The sequence below is a fragment of the Muntiacus reevesi genome, chromosome 2 (assembly GCF_963930625.1).
Source record: "Muntiacus reevesi chromosome 2, mMunRee1.1, whole genome shotgun sequence".
NCBI lineage: Eukaryota > Metazoa > Chordata > Mammalia > Artiodactyla > Cervidae > Muntiacus > Muntiacus reevesi.
The window spans coordinates 217,185,987-217,208,809 of NC_089250.1; the positions used below are offsets into that span (position 1 = coordinate 217,185,987).

Genomic DNA, 22,823 nt, shown 5'->3' on the forward strand with positions numbered 1-22,823 from the left:
AAAGCAGAAATAGATGTTTTTCTGGAACTCTCTTGCTTTTTCGATGATCCAACAGATGATGGCAATTTGATCTCTGGTTCCTCTGACTTTTCTTTTTTCTTTTTTTTCTATTTATTTTTATTAGTTGGAGGCTAATTACTTTACAATATTGTAGTGGTTTTTTTTTGCCATACATTGACATGAATCAGCCATGAATTTACATGTGTTCCCTATCCTGATTCCCCCTCCTGGCTCTCTCTCCATCCCATCCTTCTGGGTCTTCCCAATGCACCAGCCCTGAGCATCCGTCTCATGCATCCAACCTGGGCTGGTGATCTGTTTCACCCTTGATAGTATACTTGTTTCAATGCTATTCTCTCTGAACATCCCACCCTCGCCTTCTCCCACAGAGTCTAAAAGTCTGTTCTGTACATCTGTGTCTCTTTTTCTGTTTTGCATAGAGGGTTATCGTTACCATTTTTTAAAATTCCATAATATGCGTTAGTATAGTGTATTGGTCTTTATCTTTCTGGCTTACTTCACTCTGTATAATGGGCTCCAGTTTCATCCATCTCATTAGAACTGATTCAAATGAATTCTTTCTAATGGCTGAGTAATATTCCATTGTGTATATGTACCATAGCTTCCTTATCCATTCGTCTGCTGATGGGCATCTAGGTTGCTTCCATGTCCTGGCTATTATAAACAGTGCTGCGATGAACATTGGGGTGCATGTGTCTGTTTCAGATCTGGTTTCCTCAGTGTGTGTGCCCAGGAGTGGGATTGCTGGGTCATATGGCAGTTCTATTTCCAGTTTTTTAAGGAATCTCCACACTGTTCTCCATGGTGGCTTTACTAGTTTGCATTCCCACCAACAGTGTAAGAGGGTTCCCTTTTCTCCACACCCTCTCCAGCATTTATTGCTTATAGACTTTTGGATAACAGCCATTCTGACTGGTGTGTAATGGTACCTCACTGAGGTTTTGATTTGCATTTCTCTGATAATGAGTGATGTTGAGCATCTTTTCATGTGTTTGTTAGCCATCTGTATGTCTTCTTTGGAGAAATGTCTGAAACTATAAAACTGCTAGAGGAGTTTGGCAAAACACTCTCCAACATAAATCACAGCAAGATCCTCTATGACCCACCTCCCAGAATATTGGAAATAAAAGCAAAAATAAACAAATGGGACCTAATGAAACTTAAAAGCTTTTGCACAACAAAGGAAACTATAAGTAAGGTGAAAAGACAGCCTTCAGAATGGGAGAAAATAATAGCAAATGAAGAAACAGACAAAGGATTAACCTCAAAAGTATACAAGCAACTCCTGCAGCTCAATTCCAGAAAAATAAATGACCCACTCAAAAAATGGACCAAAAATCTAAACAGACATTTCTCCAAAGAAGACATACAAATGGCTAACAAACACATGAAAAGATGCTCAACATCACTCATTGTCAGAGAAGTGCAAATCAAAACCTCAGTGAGGTACCATTACACACCAGTCAGAATGGCTGCTATCCTCTGCCTTTTCTAAAACCAGCTTGAACATCTGGAAATTCACAGTTCTTGTATTGCTGAAGCCTGGCTTGGAGAATTTTGAGCATTACTTTACTAGCGTGTGAGATGGGTGCAATTGTGCGGTAGTTTGAGCATTCTTTGGCATTGCCTTTCTTTGGGATTGGAATGAAAATTGACATTTTCCAGTCCCGTGGCCACTGCTGAGTTTTCCAAATTTGCTGGCATATTGAGTGCAGCACTTTCACAGCATCATCTTTCCGGATTTGAAATACCTCAACTGGAATTCCATCATCTCCACTAGCTTTGTTCATAGTGATGTTTTCTAAGGCCCACTTGACTTCACATTCCAGGATGTCTGGCTCTAGGTGAGTGATCGCACCATCATGATTATCTGGGTCGTGAAAATCTTTTTTGTACAGTTCTTCTGTGTATTCTTTCCATCTTTTCTTAATATTTTCTGCTTCTGTTAGGTCCCTACTATTTATGTCCTTTATTGAGCCCATCTTTGCATGAAATGTTCCCTTGGTATCTCTAATTATCTTGAAGAGATCTCTAGTCTTTCCCATTCTGTTGTTTTCCTCTATTTCTTTGCATTTATTGCTAAGGAACACTTTCTTATCTCTCCTGGCTGTTCTTTGGAACTCTGCATTCACATGGGAATATCTTTCCTTTTCTCCTTTGTTTTTCGCTTTTCTTCTTTTCACAGCTCTTTGTAAGACCTCCTCAGACAACCATTTTGCCTTTTTTCATTTCTTTTCCATGGGGATGGTCTTGATCCCTGTCTCCTGTACAATGTCACGAACCTCCATCAGGTTCGTGATGACAGAACCTTCATCAGGCATTCTGTCTATCAGATCTAATCCCTTAAATGTATTTCTCACTTCCACTGTATAGGCATAAGGGATTTGATTTAGGTCATACCTGAATGGTGTGTGGTTTTCCCTACTTTCTTCAATTTAAGCCTGAATTTGTCAATAAGGGGTTCATGCTCTGAGATACAGTCAGCTCCCGGTCTTGTGTTTGCTGACTGTATAGAGCTTCTCCATCTTTGGCTGCAAAGAATATAATCAGTCAGATTTCGGTGCTGACCATCTGGTAATGTCCATGTATAGAGTCTTCTCTTGTGCTGTTGGAACAAATATTGTACATATACATATTAGATGTATATAATACATGATGTTACTAATATATAACTGTATGTGTAGTACATGCATATAGTATGTATGTACATATATTACATATGTACTTCGTGAAGGAACCAGATATTAGGATGATCTGATGTAGTATTTAAATATATCATGGTCTTATCACAAGGAGATGAGCAAATTAACCAAATTCTGTGTCTCAATTTTACCTCATCTGTAAAATAGTATCTCAGAGAGGAATGGTAAAAATTGGTAGATTCACTGAAGAAGGGATAGGCTACCCACTCCAGTATTCTTGGGTTTCCCTTGTGGCTCAGCTGGACAAAAATCCCCCTGCAATGCTGGAGACCTGGGTTCAATCCCTGGGTTGGGAAGATCCCCTGCAGAAGGGAAAGTCTACCCACTCCAGTATTCTGTCCTGGAGAATTCATGGACTATACAGTCCATGGGGTCCCAAAGAGTCCGACAGAACTGAGTGACTTTCACTTTACTTCACATGTGTGAAATTGTTCTAAGTTCTTAGCAGAGTGCTCACTGAACGCGTGTGCTCATTATTATTAGTTCTATTTAAGGATAACTTTAGAATATTTTACTGCTAAACGAACATACCACAGGTTGTGGGGAAATGTATATACTCATGTAACCACAACTCAGGCTGACAGCTAGATCTTTAGCTAACACTGAAGCCCTCATCTATCCCCACCTACCCACCCCCACCCCCGCTGATCCCTTTCCCATATCACGTGTCCTTCTTCCCACAAATGGAGTAAACACCCCTTCTCTTAGATTAATCTCATTCTTTTTAAGCTAAAAATAGAACAGTATTGATTCTCAATTTATAGTGGCAAAAACAAATGTGCAATAAGTGTATGCCCTCTAGAGTGATTGCACTAGAGAGTCATTTTACATCTGAAGCATTGAGTTGAATCTGCATAATTGATTGTGAATTGCAGTGAAACAGCCTAGCTTTTTTGGGTCACATTTATACCTGAATACTAATAGTGATTCACAAGTGATTATCGTTTCGGTTTGACACACATCACACACCTCCATATATATATGTGCTCATTTGTGCACACAAACACATACATCATAGTTTCCACAGCATACGAAAGCATTTTGGTTGTTGCTTGAGTATAATCAGAATTTCCTTCAACACTTCATAGATTGTTATGTCTTTTTATGTCTACATTTCTTAACACTTGAATTACAACTGGATTGACAGTGTCAGTACTAAAGCCGATCAATAGACATGCAGGAACTCTGGGCCAGTTATCAGTCTATTTTAAGAGTTAAAGAATTTAAGATGTGAAAGAAGAAAAAGTGGACTTTAAATGAAAATGAGACAATCTTAAAAAATGAATGCTATCTTTAGGAAATTCTTTTGAAAAGCATTCAAATGTTAAGTTGGTAAATTTTTTACTAACCACTTATACTTTAAACCTTTAACTAGAAGGAAAAGTGTATATTTCAAATAACAGCACTGCAGAAAAATATTGTAGTTTGAATATTTAGGCAATAAAACTACTAGTGACAGTTTAAAAAAACTATGTTCAAACTGCATAGACTTCATAAAATTTCAGGCGAATCTATGTAATTCCTAGATTTATTTAAATTAAAATGTTCATTGTTAATTTAAAAATTGTGACAATAATCCTGCATGGTTTTTAATTACCAACATATGCTAAATCCTAAATATAAGAGAAGCATTATCTGGTAAAAGCAAAAATCGCTACAGCTTAGCAATTGTATAATATGAAAATCTAAAGACTGCATGAAGTGAAGAGTTAGCTGAATAAAATGTCAACATGAGACTATTCTTCTACTTTTCCTTACTGTTTGTACCTTCCTTTTTATTGGCTATGTGACATACATAATAGAATAGATAATAAAACATGTATCTATGTATTTCATATATACCCTTATATACCTATTGTATATACATGTATATATGTGAATGTACACACACACACACACAAACACACACCCTGCCTTCCTTCAAAAGTGACCACTGTCTTGAATTCTGTGTTTTTCATTTCTTTGTTTTTCAATAGTATTTTCCTCATCACGTATGTCCCTAAATAATGTTTTATTTAGCTTTGCTTGCTTTTAAGATTCTCAAAACTATCAACATATATTATATGGTCTTCTATAGCAGTTTTTCCATTAAAATTTTTATTTCTATGATCCCACCTTTTTGTTTTTTCTTTTGGTGTCTGTTGGTGTAGTTTCTTTTACTGCTGTATGTTATTCCATTGTGAAAAGTACTATGAATTATTTATCTCTTATTTGATCAGTAAATGTTCAGATTGTCAATTTTTGCTGCTATGAGCATTGTTGCTAGATTGCACACGTATCCCTGTGAATAAATACAAGAGTTGCTTTAGGTTAATGCTCCCCAACGTTTTCCTGATGACACACAGTTAATACTAGTATTTGTATAACACCCTTATCATCGAGTGGCTCTGCCAAGGCAGACATACATATCAGTGGGGTGGATGGGCCATGGGAAGCAGAGGTTCAAAATATGCAAGCTGATGATAAATTGTTTTTTTTGAAGTAGATTCTTATGTTACACTCCCACTGGCAGGATGTTGGAGCTTCTCTTGGCCCACATTGTCTAGACCATCTGGTGTTGTCAGATGTATTAAATCTTGCTGGCCTACTGTCTGTAAATTGAAAGTTAAAGTGAAGTCGCTCAGTTGTATCCGACTCTTTGCAAACACATGGACTGTAGTCCACCAGGTTCCTCCGTCCATGGGATTTTCCAGGCAAGAATACTGGAGTGAGTTGCCATTTCCTTCTCCAGGGGATCTTCCCAACCCAGGGATCAAACCCAGGTCTCCCTCACTGCGGGCAGATGCTTTACGGTCTGAGCCGCCAGGGAAACCCTGTAAAATAGTATCTATATATAGGTCTTTTATTTCTTTAGGTAAGTTTATTCCTAAGTATTTTATTCTTTTTATTCTTTTTGTTGCAGTGGTGAATGGAATTGTTTCCTTGATTTCTCTTTCTTTTTTCTCATTGTTAGTGTATAGGAATGCAAGGGATTTCTGTGTGTTAATTTTATATCCTGCAACTTTACTATATTCATTGATTAGCTCTAGTAATTTTCTGGTAGAGTCTTTAGGGTTTTCTATGTAGAGGATCATGTCATCTGCAAACAGTGAGAGTTTTACTTCTTCTTTTCCTATCTGGATTCCTTTTATTTCTTTTTCTGTTCTGATTGCTGTGGCCAAAACTTCCAACACTATGTTGAATAGTAGTGGTGAGAGTGGGCACCCTTGTCTTGTTCCTGACTTTAGGGGAAATGCTTTCAATTTTTCACCATTGAGGATAGTGTTTGCTGAGGGTTTGTCATATATAGCTTTTATTATGTTGAGGTATATTCCTTCTATTCCTGCTTTCTGGAGGGTTTTTGTCATAAATGGATATTGAATTTTGTCAAAGGCTTTCTCTACATCTGTAGAGATAATCATGTGGTTTTTATTTTTCAGTTTGTTAATGTGGTGTATTATATTGATTGATTTGTGGATATTGAAGCATCCTTGCATCCCTGGGATAAAGCCCACTTGGTCATGATGTATGCTCTTTTTAATATGCTGTTGGATCCTGTTTGCTAGAATTTTGTTAAGGATTTTGGCATCTATGTTCATCAGTGATATTAGCCTATAGTTTTCTTTTTTGTGGCATCTTTGTCAGGTTTTGGTATTAAGGTGATGGTGGCCTCATAGAATGAGTTTGGAAGTTTACCTTCCTCTGCAACTTTCTGGAAGAGTTTGAGTAGGATAGGTATTAGTTCTCTAAATTTTTGGTAGAATTCAGCTGTGAAGCCGTCTGGTCCTGGGCTTTTGTTTGTTGGAAGATTTCTGATTACAGTTTCAATTTCCTTGCTTGTGATGGGTCTGTTAAGATCTTCTGTTTCTTCCTGGTTCAATTTTGGAAAGTTGTACTTTTCTAAGGATTTATCCATTTCTTCCAAGTTGTCCATTTTATTTGCATATAGATGCTGATAATAGTCTCTTATGATCCTTTGTATTTCTGTGTTGTCTGTTGTGATCTCTCCATTTTCATTTCTAATTTATTTGATTCAATCTTTCTCTCTTTGTTTCTTGATGGGTCTGGCTAATGGTTTGTCAATTTTATTTACCTTCTCAAAGAACAAGCTTTTGGTTTTGTTAATTTTTGCTATGGTCTCTTTTGCATCTTTTGCATTTATTTCTGCCCTAATTACCTAAATAAACAAAACTATAAAACACTGATGCAAGAAATCAAAGAGAACACAAACAGATGGAGAAATATACGGTGCTCATGGATCAGAAGAATCAATATAGTGAAAATGAGTATACTACTCAAAGCAATCTATAGATTCAATGCAATCCCTATCAAGCTACCAATGGTATTTTTCAGAGAACTAGAACAAATAATTTCACAATTTGTATGGAAATACAAAAAACCTCAAATAGCCAAAGTAATCTTGAGAAAGAAGAATGGAACTGGAGGAATTGACCTGCCTGACTTCAGGCTCTACTACAAAGCCACAGTCATCAAGACAGTGTGGTGCTGGCACAAAGACAGAAAAATAGATCAGTGGAACAAAATAGAAAGCCCAGAGATAAATCCATGCACCTATGGATACCTTATCTTTGGCAAAGGAGGCAAGAATATACAATGGAGAAAAGACAATCTCTTTAACAAGTGGTGCTGGGAAAACTGGTCAACCACTTGTAAAAGAATGAAACTAAAATACTTTCTAACACCATACACGAAAATAAACTCAAAATGGATTAAAGATCTAAATGTAAGACCAGAAACTATAAAACTCCTGGAGGAAAACGTAGGCAAAACACTCTCTGACATAAAACACAGCAGAATCCTCTATGACCCACCTCCCAGAATATTGGAAATAAAAGCAAAAGCAAACAAATGGGACCTAAGTAAAATTAAAAGCTTCTGCACAACAAACGAAACTATAAGCAAAGTGAAAAGACAACCTTCAGAATGGGAGAAAATAATAGCAAATGAAGCAATGGACAAAGAATTAATCTCAAAAATATACAAGCAACTTCTGAAGCTCAATTCCAGAAAAATAAATGACCCAATCAAAAAATGGGCCAAAGAACTGAACAGACATTTCTCCAAAGAAGACATACGAATGGCTAACAAAGACATGAAAAGATGCTCAACATCACTCATTATCAGAAAAATGCAAATCAAAACCACAATGAGGTACCATTACACACCAGTCAGAATGGCTGCTATCCAAAAGTCTATAAGCAATAAATGCTGGAGAGGGTGTGGAGAAAAGGGAACCAACCCTCTTACACTGTTGGTGGGAATGCAAACTAGTAAAGCCACCATGGAGAACAGTGTGGAGATTCCTTAAAAATCTGGAAATAGAACTGCCATATGACCCAGCAATCCCACTCCTGGGCATACACACTGAGAAAACCAGATCTGAGACATGTGTACCCCAATGTTCATCACAGCACTGTTTATAATAGCCAGGACATGGAAGCAACCTAGATGCCCATCAGCAGACGAATGGATAAGAAAGCTGTGGTACATATACACAATGGAATATTACTCAGCCTTTAAAAAGAATACATTTGAATCAGTTCTAATGAGGTGGATGAAACTGGAGCCCATTATACAGAGTGAAGTAAGCCAGAAAGAAAAACAACAATACAGTATACTAATGCATGTATTTGGAATTTAGGAAGATGCTAATGATAACGCTGAATGCGAGACAGCAAGAGAGAGACAGATGTATTGAACAGTCTTTTGAACTCTGTGGAGAGGGCGAGGGTGGGATGATATGGGAGAATGGCATTGAAACATGTAAATTATCATATGAGAAACGAATTGCCAGTCCAGGTTCGATGCATGACACAGGATGCTTGGGGCTGGTGCACTGGGGTGACCCAGAGGGATGGGATGGGGAGGGAGTTGGGAGGGGCGTTCAGGGTGGGCAATATATGTACACCCATGGTGGATTCAAATCAATGTATGGCAAAACCAATACAATGTTGTAAAGTAAAATAAAAAATAAAATAAAATAGTATCTAATTGTAGTGTTAATTTATGCTTTGAGTTTTAGCATCATTTTAAAGTGGTCCTGTGCTGTGAACTCTCTGGTCTCGTTTTGTGTCTTTTTTCCTAGTGTGTTTTCAAACTGATTTGAAAGAAGTTTTTGTTTCTCCTTATTTTTTGTTTTGTTTTCCTTCATTTGCAACACTAATTGTAAACTGTTCGGGGAATACTTTCTTCATGTTGTGATACTTCTCTTCACCTCACGTGTCTTTTGACAGCTCTAAGTTCTTAATTTTAATGTAGTTAAATAATACACATTTATTTGTGTAAATTAGGTATACCGATGAGATATTTTTGTTTCTTATTTAAGTAAACTGTTTCTACCTCAAAATACTATTTTGTCATTTCTATGTAGTTTTCCTTCTCCATTTCCATATTCTCCTGTCTTTAAATTCTTTTTCTCTTACTGCGTGCTTACTATATATAAGCAGTGGGCATATTGTTAGGTTTATTTGTTTTATTTTCTTTATTTATTTTATCTATTGAATCCAAGTAAGCTGTCAGCAGGTTACTAACCTGAATGTGGAATTTTTCCTCTTGGCAGATAATTGTGATGACCCTCTGGTGTCTCCCTTGTCTCAAGCATCATTCAGTAGTTCTTCCGAGCTCTCTAGCAGTCATGGTCCTGGGTTTGCAAGGCTAAACCGAAGAGATGGTAAGTTTGATTTTTCTGCTCTGATTGGTTCATGATGAATCTCATTCACCTTCCATTCTCTTTTAGTAAAATCATTGTTAAGTGATACATTGTAAAAGGAAGTAAATTATAAAAGGATGCAAATTTCTAAATAAGCAAATGGCAGAAACTGATAGGTTGTACATGACATTTGGGATTGGTTTTGGAATAGCAAAGGGATGCACCTATTTAAAAATCTTGCATCATTGTTTTAGCACCCAAAGAATTGAATTCCTTCAATCTGGTGATTTTTTAAAATGTATCTTATAAAATAAACTTTTCTTTAAAATTTTTATTTTTAATTGAAATATAGTTGATGTACTGTACAATTTTAGTTTCAGGTGTACAGTATATTGGTTTGACATTGAAATACACTTTGAAGTGATCACCACATTAAGTCTAGTAATCAAAGATGTTATAGTTTTATTAACCATATTCCCTATGCTATATATTATATCCTATCACTTATTTATTTTATAAATGGAATTTTGTACCTCCTAGTTCCCTTCACCTCTATTATTCATTCCCTCAACCTTCCACTTCTTCTGTGGCAACCACCTCTTTCTTTTCTGCCTCTATGGGTCTGATTTAATTTTGTTTGTTTTACAGATTCCAGATATAAGTGCAGTCATACAGTTTTGTCTTTGTCTGACTTATTTCACTTAGCATAATACCCTCTAAATTCATCTAAGTTATCACAAATGGTAAGATTTCACTTTGTAATGAAAAATAGATATTCCATTGTATATGTATATACTGCATCGTCTTCATTCATTCATCTACAAAGGACACTTTGGTTGTTTCCATTACTTGGCTATTGTAAATAATGCTGCAGTGAACATAGGAGGGCATATATATTTTCATGCTTTTATTTTCTTGGGATAAACACCCAGAAGTGAAGTTGCTGGAGTTTATGGTAGTTCTGTTTTTAATTTTTGGAGGAACCTCAATGCTACTTTCCATAGTAGCTGCAGCAATTAACAATTCCAGCAACAGTGCACCAGAGTTCCCTTTCCTCTGCATCTTCCCTAACATTTGTTACTGATAGTTGTGATGTCTTGCCTTTTGGATTATAGCCATTCTGACAGGTGTGAGGTATACTTCATGGTGGTTTTTACTTGAATTTCCCTGGTGGTGACTGATGTTGAGGCATGTTGTGGCTGGGCCCACCACTGTTGGTGAGCTGGCAGGTGGGGCTGACCCCCACCTGGCTATGTGACCTGGCGGTGCATGCCTGTTGTGGACCCACTGGTGGATGTTGTTATCATGTGTATGTGCTCAGTTGTGTCTGACTCTTTGTGACCCCACGGACTGTATCCTACCAGGCTCCTCTGTCCATGGGATTTCCCAGGCAAGATTACTGGGGTGGGTTCCCATTTCCTCCTTCCTCCTTCCCCTTCGATCCTTTAGGGATCTTCCTGACCCAGGGATTGAACCCTCATCTCTTGCATCTCCTGAATTGGCAGGTGGATTCTTTACCACTGCACCACCTGGGAAGCCTGGATGTTGGTGGTTCCTGGAGCTAATAGGCTAGGGAGAGGATTCCAAAATGGCACTCACCACTGCTGGTGTCAGCTCAGTGGAAGGAGAGTCCAAAAATAGCCACCAGTGTCTCATTACCCAGGGGAGTCTCAGCTGCCTCTTGTCTCTGTGGGAGGCTCTCCAAAGGCATTAACTGAGTCTGACTCAGATGCCTTTCAAATTAGTGCCTCTCCACTGGGACTTTGCATATGTGAGATTTTGCACACATCCTTTAAGAGTGCAGTCTCTGTTGTCCGTAGCCCTCTGACTCTTCCAAACATATGCCCTGTTACTTTTCAAAGCTCGACTTCTGAGGCCTCATCTTTTCTGTGCAGGATTCCTGGGTTGAGAGCCCTATGTGTGGCTTAGACACCATACCCCTCATGGAGGACCTCTGTGACTATGATGTCCCTCATGTTTGTGGGTCACTGATCCTGGGCTGGGGGTCCCGTCTTGATTGCGTCTCTGTCCTTCCTGCCTGTCTTGTTGCTTTTTCTTTATGCTTTTAGTTGTGTAAAACCTTTTCTGCTTGTCTTCAGGTCTTTCTCATAGATAGTTACTAAGTAGTTTAATTTTGATGCATGTGTGGGAGGAGGTGAGTTCAGAGTTTCCCTACTCCTTCATCTTGATCCTAAAATGCACTTTTCTACAACAATATACAATCATTATGTATACAATAGCCATGAAAATATAACTGATCCTCTGTTTTAAGATAAGAAGGAAGTTTGCAAGAAGCGATTTTAAAAGTTGCTAGTTATATATGAAAGCATTCCTCCTAAGGTCAGGAACAAGACAAGGGTGTCCACTTTATTTAAGGGTGTCCTATTATTTAATAGGGTGTCCACTATTATTCAACATAGTTCTGGAAGTCCTAGCTGCAGAAATCAGAGAAGAAAAATAAATAAAAGGACTCCACATTGGAAAAGAAAAAATAAAGCCCTCACTGCAGATGACATGATACTGTACGTAAAAAACCCTAAAAATAGTATCAGAAAATTACTAGAGCTAATCAGTGAATTTAGCAAAGTTGCAGGATACAAAATCAATACACAGAAATCACTTGCATTTCTATATACTAACAATGAAAAATCAGAAAGAGAAACTAAGGCATCAATCCCATTCACCTTTGCAACAAAAAGAATTAAATATCTAAGAATAAACTTACCTAAGGAGAAAAAAGAACTGTACACAGAAAATTATAAGACACTAATGAAAGAAATTAAAGATGACATAAACAAATGGAGAAATATTCTATGTTCCTGGATAGGAAGAATCAATATTGTGAAAATGACTATACTACCAAGTGCAATCTACAGATTCAATGTAATCCCTATCAAATTACCAATGACAGTTTTCACAGAACTAGAACAAAAAATTTGACAATTCATATGGAAACACAAAAGACCCTGGTTAGCCAAAGCAGTCTTGAGAAAGAAGAATGGAACTTGAGGAATCAGCCTTTCTGACTTCAGATTATACAACAAAGCTAGTCATCAAGACAGTATGGTACTGGCACAAAAACAGAAATACCAATGGAACAAGATACAAAGCCCAGAAATAAACCCATGCACCTATGGGTACCTTAATTTTGAACAAAGGAGGCAAGAATATACAATGGGGGCAAAGACAGCCTCTTCAATCAATGGTGCTGGGAAAACTAGATCAGTTCAGTTCAGTTCACTCCCTCAGTCGTGTCCGACTCTTTGCGACCCCATGAATCGCAGCACTCCAGGCCTCCCTGTCCATCACCAACTCCCGGAGTTTACTCAAACTCATGCCCATCGAGTCAGTGATGCCATCCAGCCATCTCATCCTCTGTCATCTCCTTCTCCTCCTGCCGCCAATCCCTCCCAGCATCAGGGTCTTTTCCAATGAGTCAACTCTTCACATGAGGTGGCCACAGTGTTGAAGTTTCAGCCTCAGCATCAGTCCTTCCAATGAACACCCAGGACTGATCTCCTTTAGGATGGACTAGTTGGATCTCCTTGCAGTCCAAGGGACTCTCAAGAGTCTTCTCCAACACCACAGTTCGAAAGCATCAATTTTTGGCGCTCAGCTTTCTTCACAGTCCAACTCTCAAATCCATACAAGACCACTGGAAAAACCATAGCCTTGACTAGACGGACCTTTGTTGGTGAAGTAATGTCTCTGCTTTTTAATATGCTATTTAGGTTGGTCATAACTTTTCTTCCAAGGAGTAAGCGTCTTTTAATTTCATGGGTGCAGTCACCATATGCAGTGATTTTGGAGCCCCCCAAAATGAAGGCTGACATTGCTTCCACTGTCTCCCCATCTATTTCCCATGAGGTGATGGGACCAGATGCCGTGATCTTAGTTTTCTGAATGTTGAGCTTTAAGCCAACTTTTTCACTCTCCTCTTTCACTTTCATCAAGAGGCTCTTTAGTTCCTCTTCACTTTCTGCCATAAGGGTGGTGTCATCTGCATATCTGGGAAAACTAGATAGCTACATGTAGAAGAATGAAATTAGGACACTTCCTAATGCCATACACAAAGATACACTCAAAATGGATTAAAGACCTAAATGTAAGACCATAAACTATAAAACTCTTAGAGGAAATCATAGGCAGAACACTCAATGACATAAATCAAAGCAAGATCCTCTATGACCCACCTCCCAGAATAATGGAAATAAAAACAAAAGTAAACAAGTGGGACCTGATTAAACTTAAAAACTTTTGCACAGCAAAGGAAACTATAACTAAGGTGAAAAGACAACCCTTAGAATGGGAGAAAATAATAGCAAATAAAACAACTGACAAAAGATTAATTTCCAAAATATACAAGCAGCTCATACAACTCAATACCCGAAAAACAAACAACCTGATCAAAAAGTGGGAAAAAGACCTAAACAAACATTTCTCCAAAGAAGACATACAGATGGCTAACAAACACATAAAAGGATGCTCAACATAGCTCATTATTACAGAAATGCAAATCAAAACTATCACATCACACCAGTCAGATATCACGTCACACTGGTGAGATATCATGTCACACTGGTCAGGATGGCCATCATCAAAAAGTCTACAAACAATAAATGCTGGAGAGGGTGTGCAGAAAAGGGAATACTCTTGTACTGTTGGTGAGAATGTAAATTGATACAACCACTGTGGAAGATGGTATGGAGATTCCTTAAAAAACTAGGAATAAAAGCACTATATGACCCAGCAATCCCACTCCTAGGCATATACCCTGAGGAAACCAAAATTGAAAGAGACATATGTATCCCATTGTTCATTGCAGCACTATTTACAATAGCTAGAACATGGAAGCAACCTAGATGTTCATTGACAGATGAATGGATAAAAAAATTGTGGTACATATACACAATGGAATATTACTCAGCCATAAAAAGGAATGCCTTTGAGTCAGTTCTAATGAGGTGGATGAACCTAGAACCTATTATACAGATTGAAGTAAGTCAGAAAGAGAAAGATAAATATCGCATTCTAATGCATATATACGGAATCTAGAAAAATGGTACTGAAGAATTTATTTACAGGGCAGCAATGGAGAAACAGACATAGAGAATAGACTTATGGACATGGGGAGCGGGGGAAGAGAGAGTGAGATGTTGGAAAGAGTAACATGGAAACTTACATTGCCATATGTAAAATAGACAGCCAACGGGAATTTGCTGTCTGGCTCAGGAAACTCAAACAGGTGCTCTGTATCAACCTAGAGGGGTGGGATGGGGAGGGAGATGGGAGGGAGGTTCAGAAGGGAGGGGATATATGTATACCAATGACTGATTCATGTTGAGGTTTGACAGAAAACAATGAAATCTGTAAAGCAATTATCCTTCAATTAAAAAGTTGTTAGTTATTTAAAAACAGTCATCCCTAAATTTATTTAATTCTCAGTGTGAATGACATGATTTTCTCTTCTGTTGAGGAATGGGAAGTTAGTAAGATTTCATGCTCCTTTAGGAATACTTAGTTCATATTGTTGACTATCTCTTAGGTAGGTTGTGTTTGATTGCTTCAAGTATGTTTCAAGAAAAGTGCAGATAATTAAATGGCAACTTACTGTAGAAATAAGGGAATTTCAAAACTATATGGACTTAAAGACAGTATCATTGTTATCCCTTCCTGTATACTGAGACAAAACCCATCTGCTCATGCATTCTATGGACAAAGAATTAGCAATAAATACTAACCAAAAAGTACTATTAACAATCATAAAAAAGACATCAACATCATATATTAGTAAAACTGTGATTCAGGCATTTCTTCTTCCCTTCTCACATGCCGTATCAGTCACATCTTTTTTTCAGCTTTTAGTTATTCTAGTGAGTATATAGTGAAAGTAAAGTGAAAGTGAAAGTTGCTCAGTTGTACCTGACTCTTTGTGACCCCATGGACTAAACAGTCCCTGGAATTCTCCAGCCAGAATACTGGAGTGGGTAGCTTTTCTCTTCTCCAGGGGATCTTCCCAACCCAGGGATTGAACTGGGGTCTCCTACATTGCAGGCGGATTCTTTACCAACTAAGCTATGGAAACCCTGTGGGTATGTAGAGGTTTCTTATATTGTGGGTTTTAAAAAATTAATTAATTATTATTTGCTTTTGGCTGCACTGGATCTCCGTTGCTGCATACAGTGTTTCCCTAGTTGTAGAAAGCAGGGTCTTCTCTCTAGCTGCAGCATGCAGGCTTCTCACTGTGGTGGCCTCTCTTGTTGCAGAGCACAGCCTGCAGAGCACAGGCTGAGTACTTGTTGTGCACGGGCTTTGTTACCCCACAGTTCCTGGACCAGGGACTGAACGTGTGTCCTCTGCACTGGCAGGCGGAGTTTAACTGCTGGACCACCAAGGAAGTCCTCAGCCACTTTTTCTAAGTTTACTGGTTGATCTTATTCTTTGTGCTATTGTTTAATGTTTGAGTACATTGAACACTGGATAGAACAAACAGATTGTGTGTTTGTGTGTTTTGCTATATGACATGTGTTATAAATACCTAACACTGCAGCATGAGTTTGAGTTTATTCAGAAATTTTTATCTGATATTATTTGATACATTCCTCTATGTGTGTTTCTTTTTTTATTGGGTACGATTGCCATAACTTTGTGTGTTTCTTAGTGTGAGACTATCATTGGTGAGTAATAACTGAGATCCTTGTATTACTCAGTTTACAAGGAGGATTTTGTGGGCTTTGAATACTTTTGTATAGATAATTCTTGCTGTTACTTTTATTTGCCTTATGGTGAAAATTACTGTCACACTGGACTATTTCTGTTTTCAATTCTGAATCCCTTATTACAGGCAAGTGGGCTTTCCTTGCCCCTAAGTGGGTTGGTCCAGATTCTGAGCCAATGGTCCATCCTGTGAGAATGCTGCCATCACAACACTGACCTTAGAATGAAGTTTCTATTTTGTACTCCCTTTTAAAAGTAAAGCAGAGTTTAACATTTACCACCACTCCATTGATTAATAAAACATTTCATAGGATTTGGCCCATGAAAAGAGATGCAAAATTTAATGTAACTATTTATCTTTATTTCATTTGCTGGGGTTCAATAAATCACACACATTCTCTCTATGTGTGTACATATATATATATATATATATATATATATATATATATATATATATATCTGATGTGTTATTCATTGAATCAAATCATTTTTTTTCATTAATTTATATACTCATCAGGAATCTCCATCAGTAGGACTCATTTTCATTCTTAATTCGTTTCTATGGCTCTTGGTAAAACACAATATTAAACTTCATGAATCTCATTTGCATGTTAATGAAATAGAGAAACAAAACAGGATCATTTTAATTATCTTTTGCTGGTTGTCAGCCTACTTGATTACATTTTTTCTGTTTTATTTCATTTTTCTTTTTTTTCCCTATTAACTACATGAAATGCTCACAAAGAAATGTCAGATTTTGAGTGATTTATTAAAGGCTATATATTATACCAGTATGGCAACTTTCCTTGTAGTATTTAAATCAGGCTATGAAAGGGTGTTCAGCTAAGTCGGGAAGTAACGTATAAATTAAATCAGCTAATAAAGATCCTAGCATCTTAGAAACCCAGATGGAGTGACCTCTTTGCTATGGAGTCTGGAAAACTTAGGGCTAAAGAACAGACAAGCAAGAAATGAGAAATCAAGCTCAACAACCCACAGCATTCCATCTATGAGATAAGTAAGAAGTGCTCTGGGTAACACTGTGATAATAACTAGGCCCTGTGATGGGGAAAGGAGATCAGAAAAAGACTACTATTAAATGGAAGTATTCCATTTCTACCAGTAGGAAAGAAGAAAAATGTACTTTTCTTGAGGTCTGTTAATTTAATTTTGCCACTTAATTCTATTGTGAGTTGAAATGTGTCCTTCAAAAGAATATGTTCACTTCTTAACCCTGATTCCTGTGAATGTGACCTCCTTTAGACTTAAGAGTCTTTGTAGATGTAATCAGGATAAGGTCATAATGGACTAGCGCGTGTGCGTGCTAAGTTGTGCCTGACTCTTTGTGACCCCATGTACTGTAGCCCACCAGGCTCCTCTATCCATGGGATTCTCCAGGCAAGAATACTTGAGTGGGTTGCCATGCCCTTCTCCAGGGATCAAACCAGTATCTCCTGAGTCTTCTGCAGTACAGGTGGATTCTTTACCACTGAGCCACCAGGATTAGGCTGAACCCTAAATCGAACGACTTGCAAAGAGTTGGACATGATTTAGCAGCTGAACAAAAGCAGCTAGAATCCAATGACTGGTGTCCTTCTAAAAGAAAAGAGATCTACAGGGACATGGAGACAGAGGGACGAAGTCCATGAGAAGATGGAAGCAGAAACTGGGACGACAAGGCTACAAACCAAGAAATATTAAGTATTGCCAGCAAACTTCAGCGGGGAGGGTTTTTCTCTGATGCCCACAGAGGGAGCATGGCCCTGCTGACACCTGTTTTGGACTTCTAACCTCCAAAGCTGTGAGAGAGTTAATTTTATTCTTTAAAAGCTGTGCACCTAGTGATACTTTGTTGTAGCAGCCTGGGAGGCTGGTACAAGTGCCCTGAGGAAGTGATGTCTTCTCCATGTTTCTTTTGCGCTGGAAGATGCTTCTAGATTTGAACCTGACAGATTTCACAGCTCAGAGACGTGTGATCCAAACTTAACCCTAAACCACACAAACAACCAAACACTAATCCCTACTTTATTGGCTTTGTAATGGAATTTAATCTCTCTGCCCTTATATACTATTCCCATTGTTACAGTTTCAGCACAGGTTGAATTATTAATACATCTGGCACCTGAAAGTTCTGCCATCATCAGTGTATGGTTCAGACAGGTTCTAGTGTGCCCTTCAGTGGTCCAAGTGTGTTCCTAGGACAGGACATGAAGAGGTCATATGTACAGAACTGTTTCTGAAGTTGCAGTACAGTCTAAATGAATGTTTTTATTTTCATGTACTTGGGAAACCTTGGAAATGGGTTATAGCAAACTGACATGCTTGTATAAGGCTTCCCAAGTGACTCAGTGGTCAAGAATCCACCTGCCAAAACAAGAGATCCAGAAGATGTGGGTTTGATTCTTGGGTCAGGAAGATCCCCTAGAGGAGGAAATGGCAACCCACTCCAGTATTCTTGTGTGGAAAATCCCATGGACAGAGACGCCTGGCAGGTTACAGTTAATGGGTTCATAAAGAGTCAGACACAACTTAGTGATGGAGCATGCGTTTGTAAAAGCAGTAAATAAAATGATTGTACAGCACAAAAATAGAATATTTGTATGTGTGAATGTAAACAGGAGTATGTCTAGCAAGTTGCCTCCATACATAACAAATACTGTGAGTTTTCTCTCATCTATTCTGTAAGATCAAAATATTTCCTCTTTTGCTAGAAAGTGGAATATTTGTCTCTATTTTCCCATTGTCTATTTTATTTATCCACAGCTAAGCCCTTCTACTTTAAATGCTTGTAAAGCAATGCTTTCTTCATGCCTGTAGGGTTTGCTTTTAAAACCAAGCATCTATCTGTAGAGAAATGAGCATATTTAGTTAGTGGACAGAGGGAACTCTGATTCTGGATGTACCTCTAGTGAGAAAAATGACAACATTCTATACAGAATTATTTGGCAGTTCATACCGCTCTAAATCACTGTGCTTGTTTGCATGTAACTATTATGCTTACATTAAAATCCCATAGATAAGTTCCCAAGGTATGCCTGGTGCATGTCAGTTGCTTAAGAGAACAGTTGAGGTGAATGTTTCTTGCTGTTAAGCATATTGCTTAAAGTCATTTATAATGCTCACATTTAAAATGAAAATATATTCGATGGCCAATAACTTATGAGGGAAAGAATGAGAGATGAATTCTGTATGGGACAGAAAAAACTTGAGCCTCAGGAAAGGAACGCCTCATTGGCTGAGTGGGTTAGGTCTGAAATGTGCCTGATGGTCCCCAGGGTCAGAGGTGGGGCAGGTGAGCCTCCCCAACCAAGTGCAGAACGTTGACTACATTGAGGACGGTGTGTTCTTGGGGAGGTGGTTAAAGAACAAGAGATGCCAGCAGTCTGCTTGCTTCTGGGTCAGCTGCTTCCCCCCACACCCGGGAAGGATGTGCCTGAGTTAGCCCTTCACACCGAGGAGTTCCCTGAATTGCAAGGGTCCCGCGTCTCCATGCTGAGTCAGGCTCTAAGTACACAGCTCTGCATTAGCTCTGCCCTGTTTTTCTGTCTTGCCCTAACTGATCTGAGATTAGGAGATGTACAGCTCCTAATGTTGGGATGAGAGCACTTAGCCCTGACAACCCCACCCCCCCAAGGATTCAGATCCCTGCGAGTCACCCCTGTGGTCACAGGACACAAGCTGCCCTCCAACACACCTGGACCTCAGTCTCCTGCTCTGCTTCTCTGCTTTGTACTTGCGGGGGTCACAACATTTTAGGTGAGGGATGAACACCTCAGTGTTACACTTATCTGGATCGATTCACCATTCCTGGGTTTAAATCATTACTAGGTGTTACTTTTTTTTTTAAAGATGGAAGAGATATTTAATCTCTATGCTTAAACTCCCTGGTTTTCTTCTGGAAGAATAGGGATAATACTGAAATGGTTTTGTGTTTATTGAAAATGGTCACAGCAGTGTGCTGTGGCCACAAGAATTACTAAAGCATGGTCCCAAAAGAATCTGAACAGTTTCAGAGCATGTCCTGCCAATTAACCTCACTTTAGCAAACCTCATGGGACCAGATATATACATTAACTGTTATAAAGGTAATCTCAGAAGACTCAGGTTTCCACAAAACCTCTGGCGAAAGAGTATTTTTATTCTTGATTAATTCTAGAACAGAGCAGGTCAAAGAATTACATTTTATGTGTTCATTATTAGCTTGAAGTAAAGATAAAATGTTCTCATACATCCTTAGTCAAAATCTGTGAACCAGGGTATTCTGGTGGTTTTATTTAAAATATTTAGCAACTGGAAGTTGGTTTAAGAAGTTAAAATAATACTAACATTTTGATATAGGTTTGGAAAATGAAATTCTAAATCAGTTTTATGGTCAATGGTGTGTCATGTATTTATATAGATTGTGTTTTGTGTACTGGCTTTGAGAAGGTGAAATAAAGATGAGTGAATATTTATATCCAATTTATTGATATGCCTATGTCCTCTATTCATTAAAGAATCAGAGGGTTTGCTGTAATGTCTGGGATTAATATGCAATCACTTCTGTTCTTCTCTCAGTTCATTTGATTTACCACCAGAGGTGACTGTCCTCCTGGTCACTTGGCTCTTCCTTACTTTGGGTGTCTCTCTCTTCTGATCCCCCTTACTTAGGAACATGTTCTGCTATCTTCTGATCTCTGGCCAGTGTCTTGATACTCCCTCCATCTTACCCTTTATCGTCCTGGTCTGTCCTGTAGCACAGTTTCTTCAGCTCTAAATCACTCTGATAATGTAATCCCAGTGAATGTGCCACGTTCCTAAGTAATTTATAGAGATAAAAAACGCTGGTTTTGGAATCACAAAATTAGGTTATCATACTAAATTGTGAGTGCCCTTGGGAAGATGATATTTCCTCTCTTTTTTCCCTGTAAATGTATGGAGTAAAATTTGGAGATCTCTAAATCCAGTGACAATGTACTTTATTTATTTGTAATATTCTGTAGGCAATGTCTCTTTTCCTTTTAACTTACTCTAATAATGGAGATCTTCAAAGCATGTGAATGAGTGACTTTGATGGCTTTTCAATAAAAAGGTAAGGGTAGAATCTCAAGGGAGACTGTCCTTCCAAGTCCCCTCAATTAGAAGACATGGAATGTGCCTGTCTTAGGAGGTAGTCTTCAACTGTTATAAAATATAGGAATTCAAGTGATAAATATAGGCCTATTGTGATTGACACAGGGGCCCAAATTTAGTCACTTAAAATGAATCCATAAAGTTAAAAATTATTATTAATACATAAAGTACACTTCTTTGTGTATATCTAATATTCTTCACTCTGTAGAGGAGGAAAATTTCACATGTTGGTACAGTGAAATAATAGTGGGTGGTGTTTGGTTGAGTTCTCCCAAAAGTACACCCTGGACCGACAGTTGAGGTGCCAGTGGTTTATTAGGGGATGGTTCCCAGGAGAAAACAGTGAGGGAGTGTAGGAAGCAGGATAGGAAGGAGGAGAGAGCAATTTCAAGTGAAGTCCCACACACAGCCTAATCTCCCAGGAAAGTCTGGATGGTAAAGTTTTACCTAAGGCTTTATCTTACCTCCCATTAAAGGCACTGAGGCTAGCAAGGTGGTTGGCAGTGTAAATAATTTAAAACAGCTAGTGTCTAAACACTAGCTTTAGACAGTATAATAAAATGCAACAAACTAGCTGGCTTAAACAACAGACATTTTTTTCTCACAGTTCTGGAAGCTGAGAAGTCCAAGATCAAGGTGTCAGCAGATTCTTCCTTGTTAGTAGCTTGCAGCAGCCACTTCCCTGCCATGTGCTCACATGGCCTTTCCTTGGTACTTACGTATTTGGGGAGGGAGAGAAAGATCTCTCTGTCTTCCTTATAAGGTGACTAATCCCATCATGGGTGTCCTACTCTAAAGACCTCATCGAAATCTAACTGCCTCTGAAAGGTGATACCAAATATCATCACATGGTGGGGGGGGGGGGTTATGGCTTCAACATATGAGTCTGGAGTGGGGTGGGTCACAGCCCTTAAAAGCTTCATTTCTATAAACTAGTGAACCAACTACAAAGTGCTAACTGCTTGGTGATATCTCAGGGAAACTAAGAAAGCCAAGCCTTCAGGGTCAAAGATCCTGGAGAGAAAAGAAATACCATATAGTGAGCCTGACATTTTCAGCACCAAATAACAGAGCTTCAAAACATAAAAAACTGGACAGAAATAATAGGTGGAAAAAAAATGAAACACTAAACATAGTGAGAGGCTTTTAATATCTCTCTTTCTTGGTAGCTTATTTAGGAAGTATGAAAAAGACCAGTGGAAATACAGCTTTTAACAACAAAGTTAAGAAATTTGACAAAATATTTATGCATGTGATTTATATTTATATAATGGGTAGCATATATAAACCTCTACCTCCAACAACTGCAAAATATACATTCTTATTCAGAGCACCTATAATATTTACTTAAATTTATTCTGGGCCATAAAAAATGCCTCAACAAATCTCAAAGGATTTAAATCATGCAGGGTAGGTGCCCTGGGTATAGTTGAATTAAGCTAGAAATCAATAATTAAAAAATACTTTAAAACCCAGAAAGGTGTGGAATTTAATTAATATGCTTCTCAAAAAGAAATCTCAATGGAAATGAGGGAACACTTAAACTCAATGGTAATAAAATACTATAGGTCAGATTTGTGAGGTGCAACTTAGGTCAAATTGATAGTCTTAACTGCACATAT

At 38.2% G+C, this 22,823-nt stretch overlaps 1 protein-coding gene across 2 annotated transcripts in view; it reads left to right on the forward strand.

Annotated features, from left to right (window-relative positions):
- Positions 1-22,823, forward strand: part of CNTNAP4 (contactin associated protein family member 4) — a 272,200-nt gene that overhangs the window by 38,264 nt on the left and 211,113 nt on the right. For both annotated transcript variants that reach the window (XM_065925058.1, XM_065925059.1), the window contains exon 2: positions 9,283-9,393. In XM_065925058.1, coding sequence (XP_065781130.1) covers positions 9,283-9,393 — 111 coding nt within the window. The remainder of the gene's footprint in view (positions 1-9,282; positions 9,394-22,823) is intronic.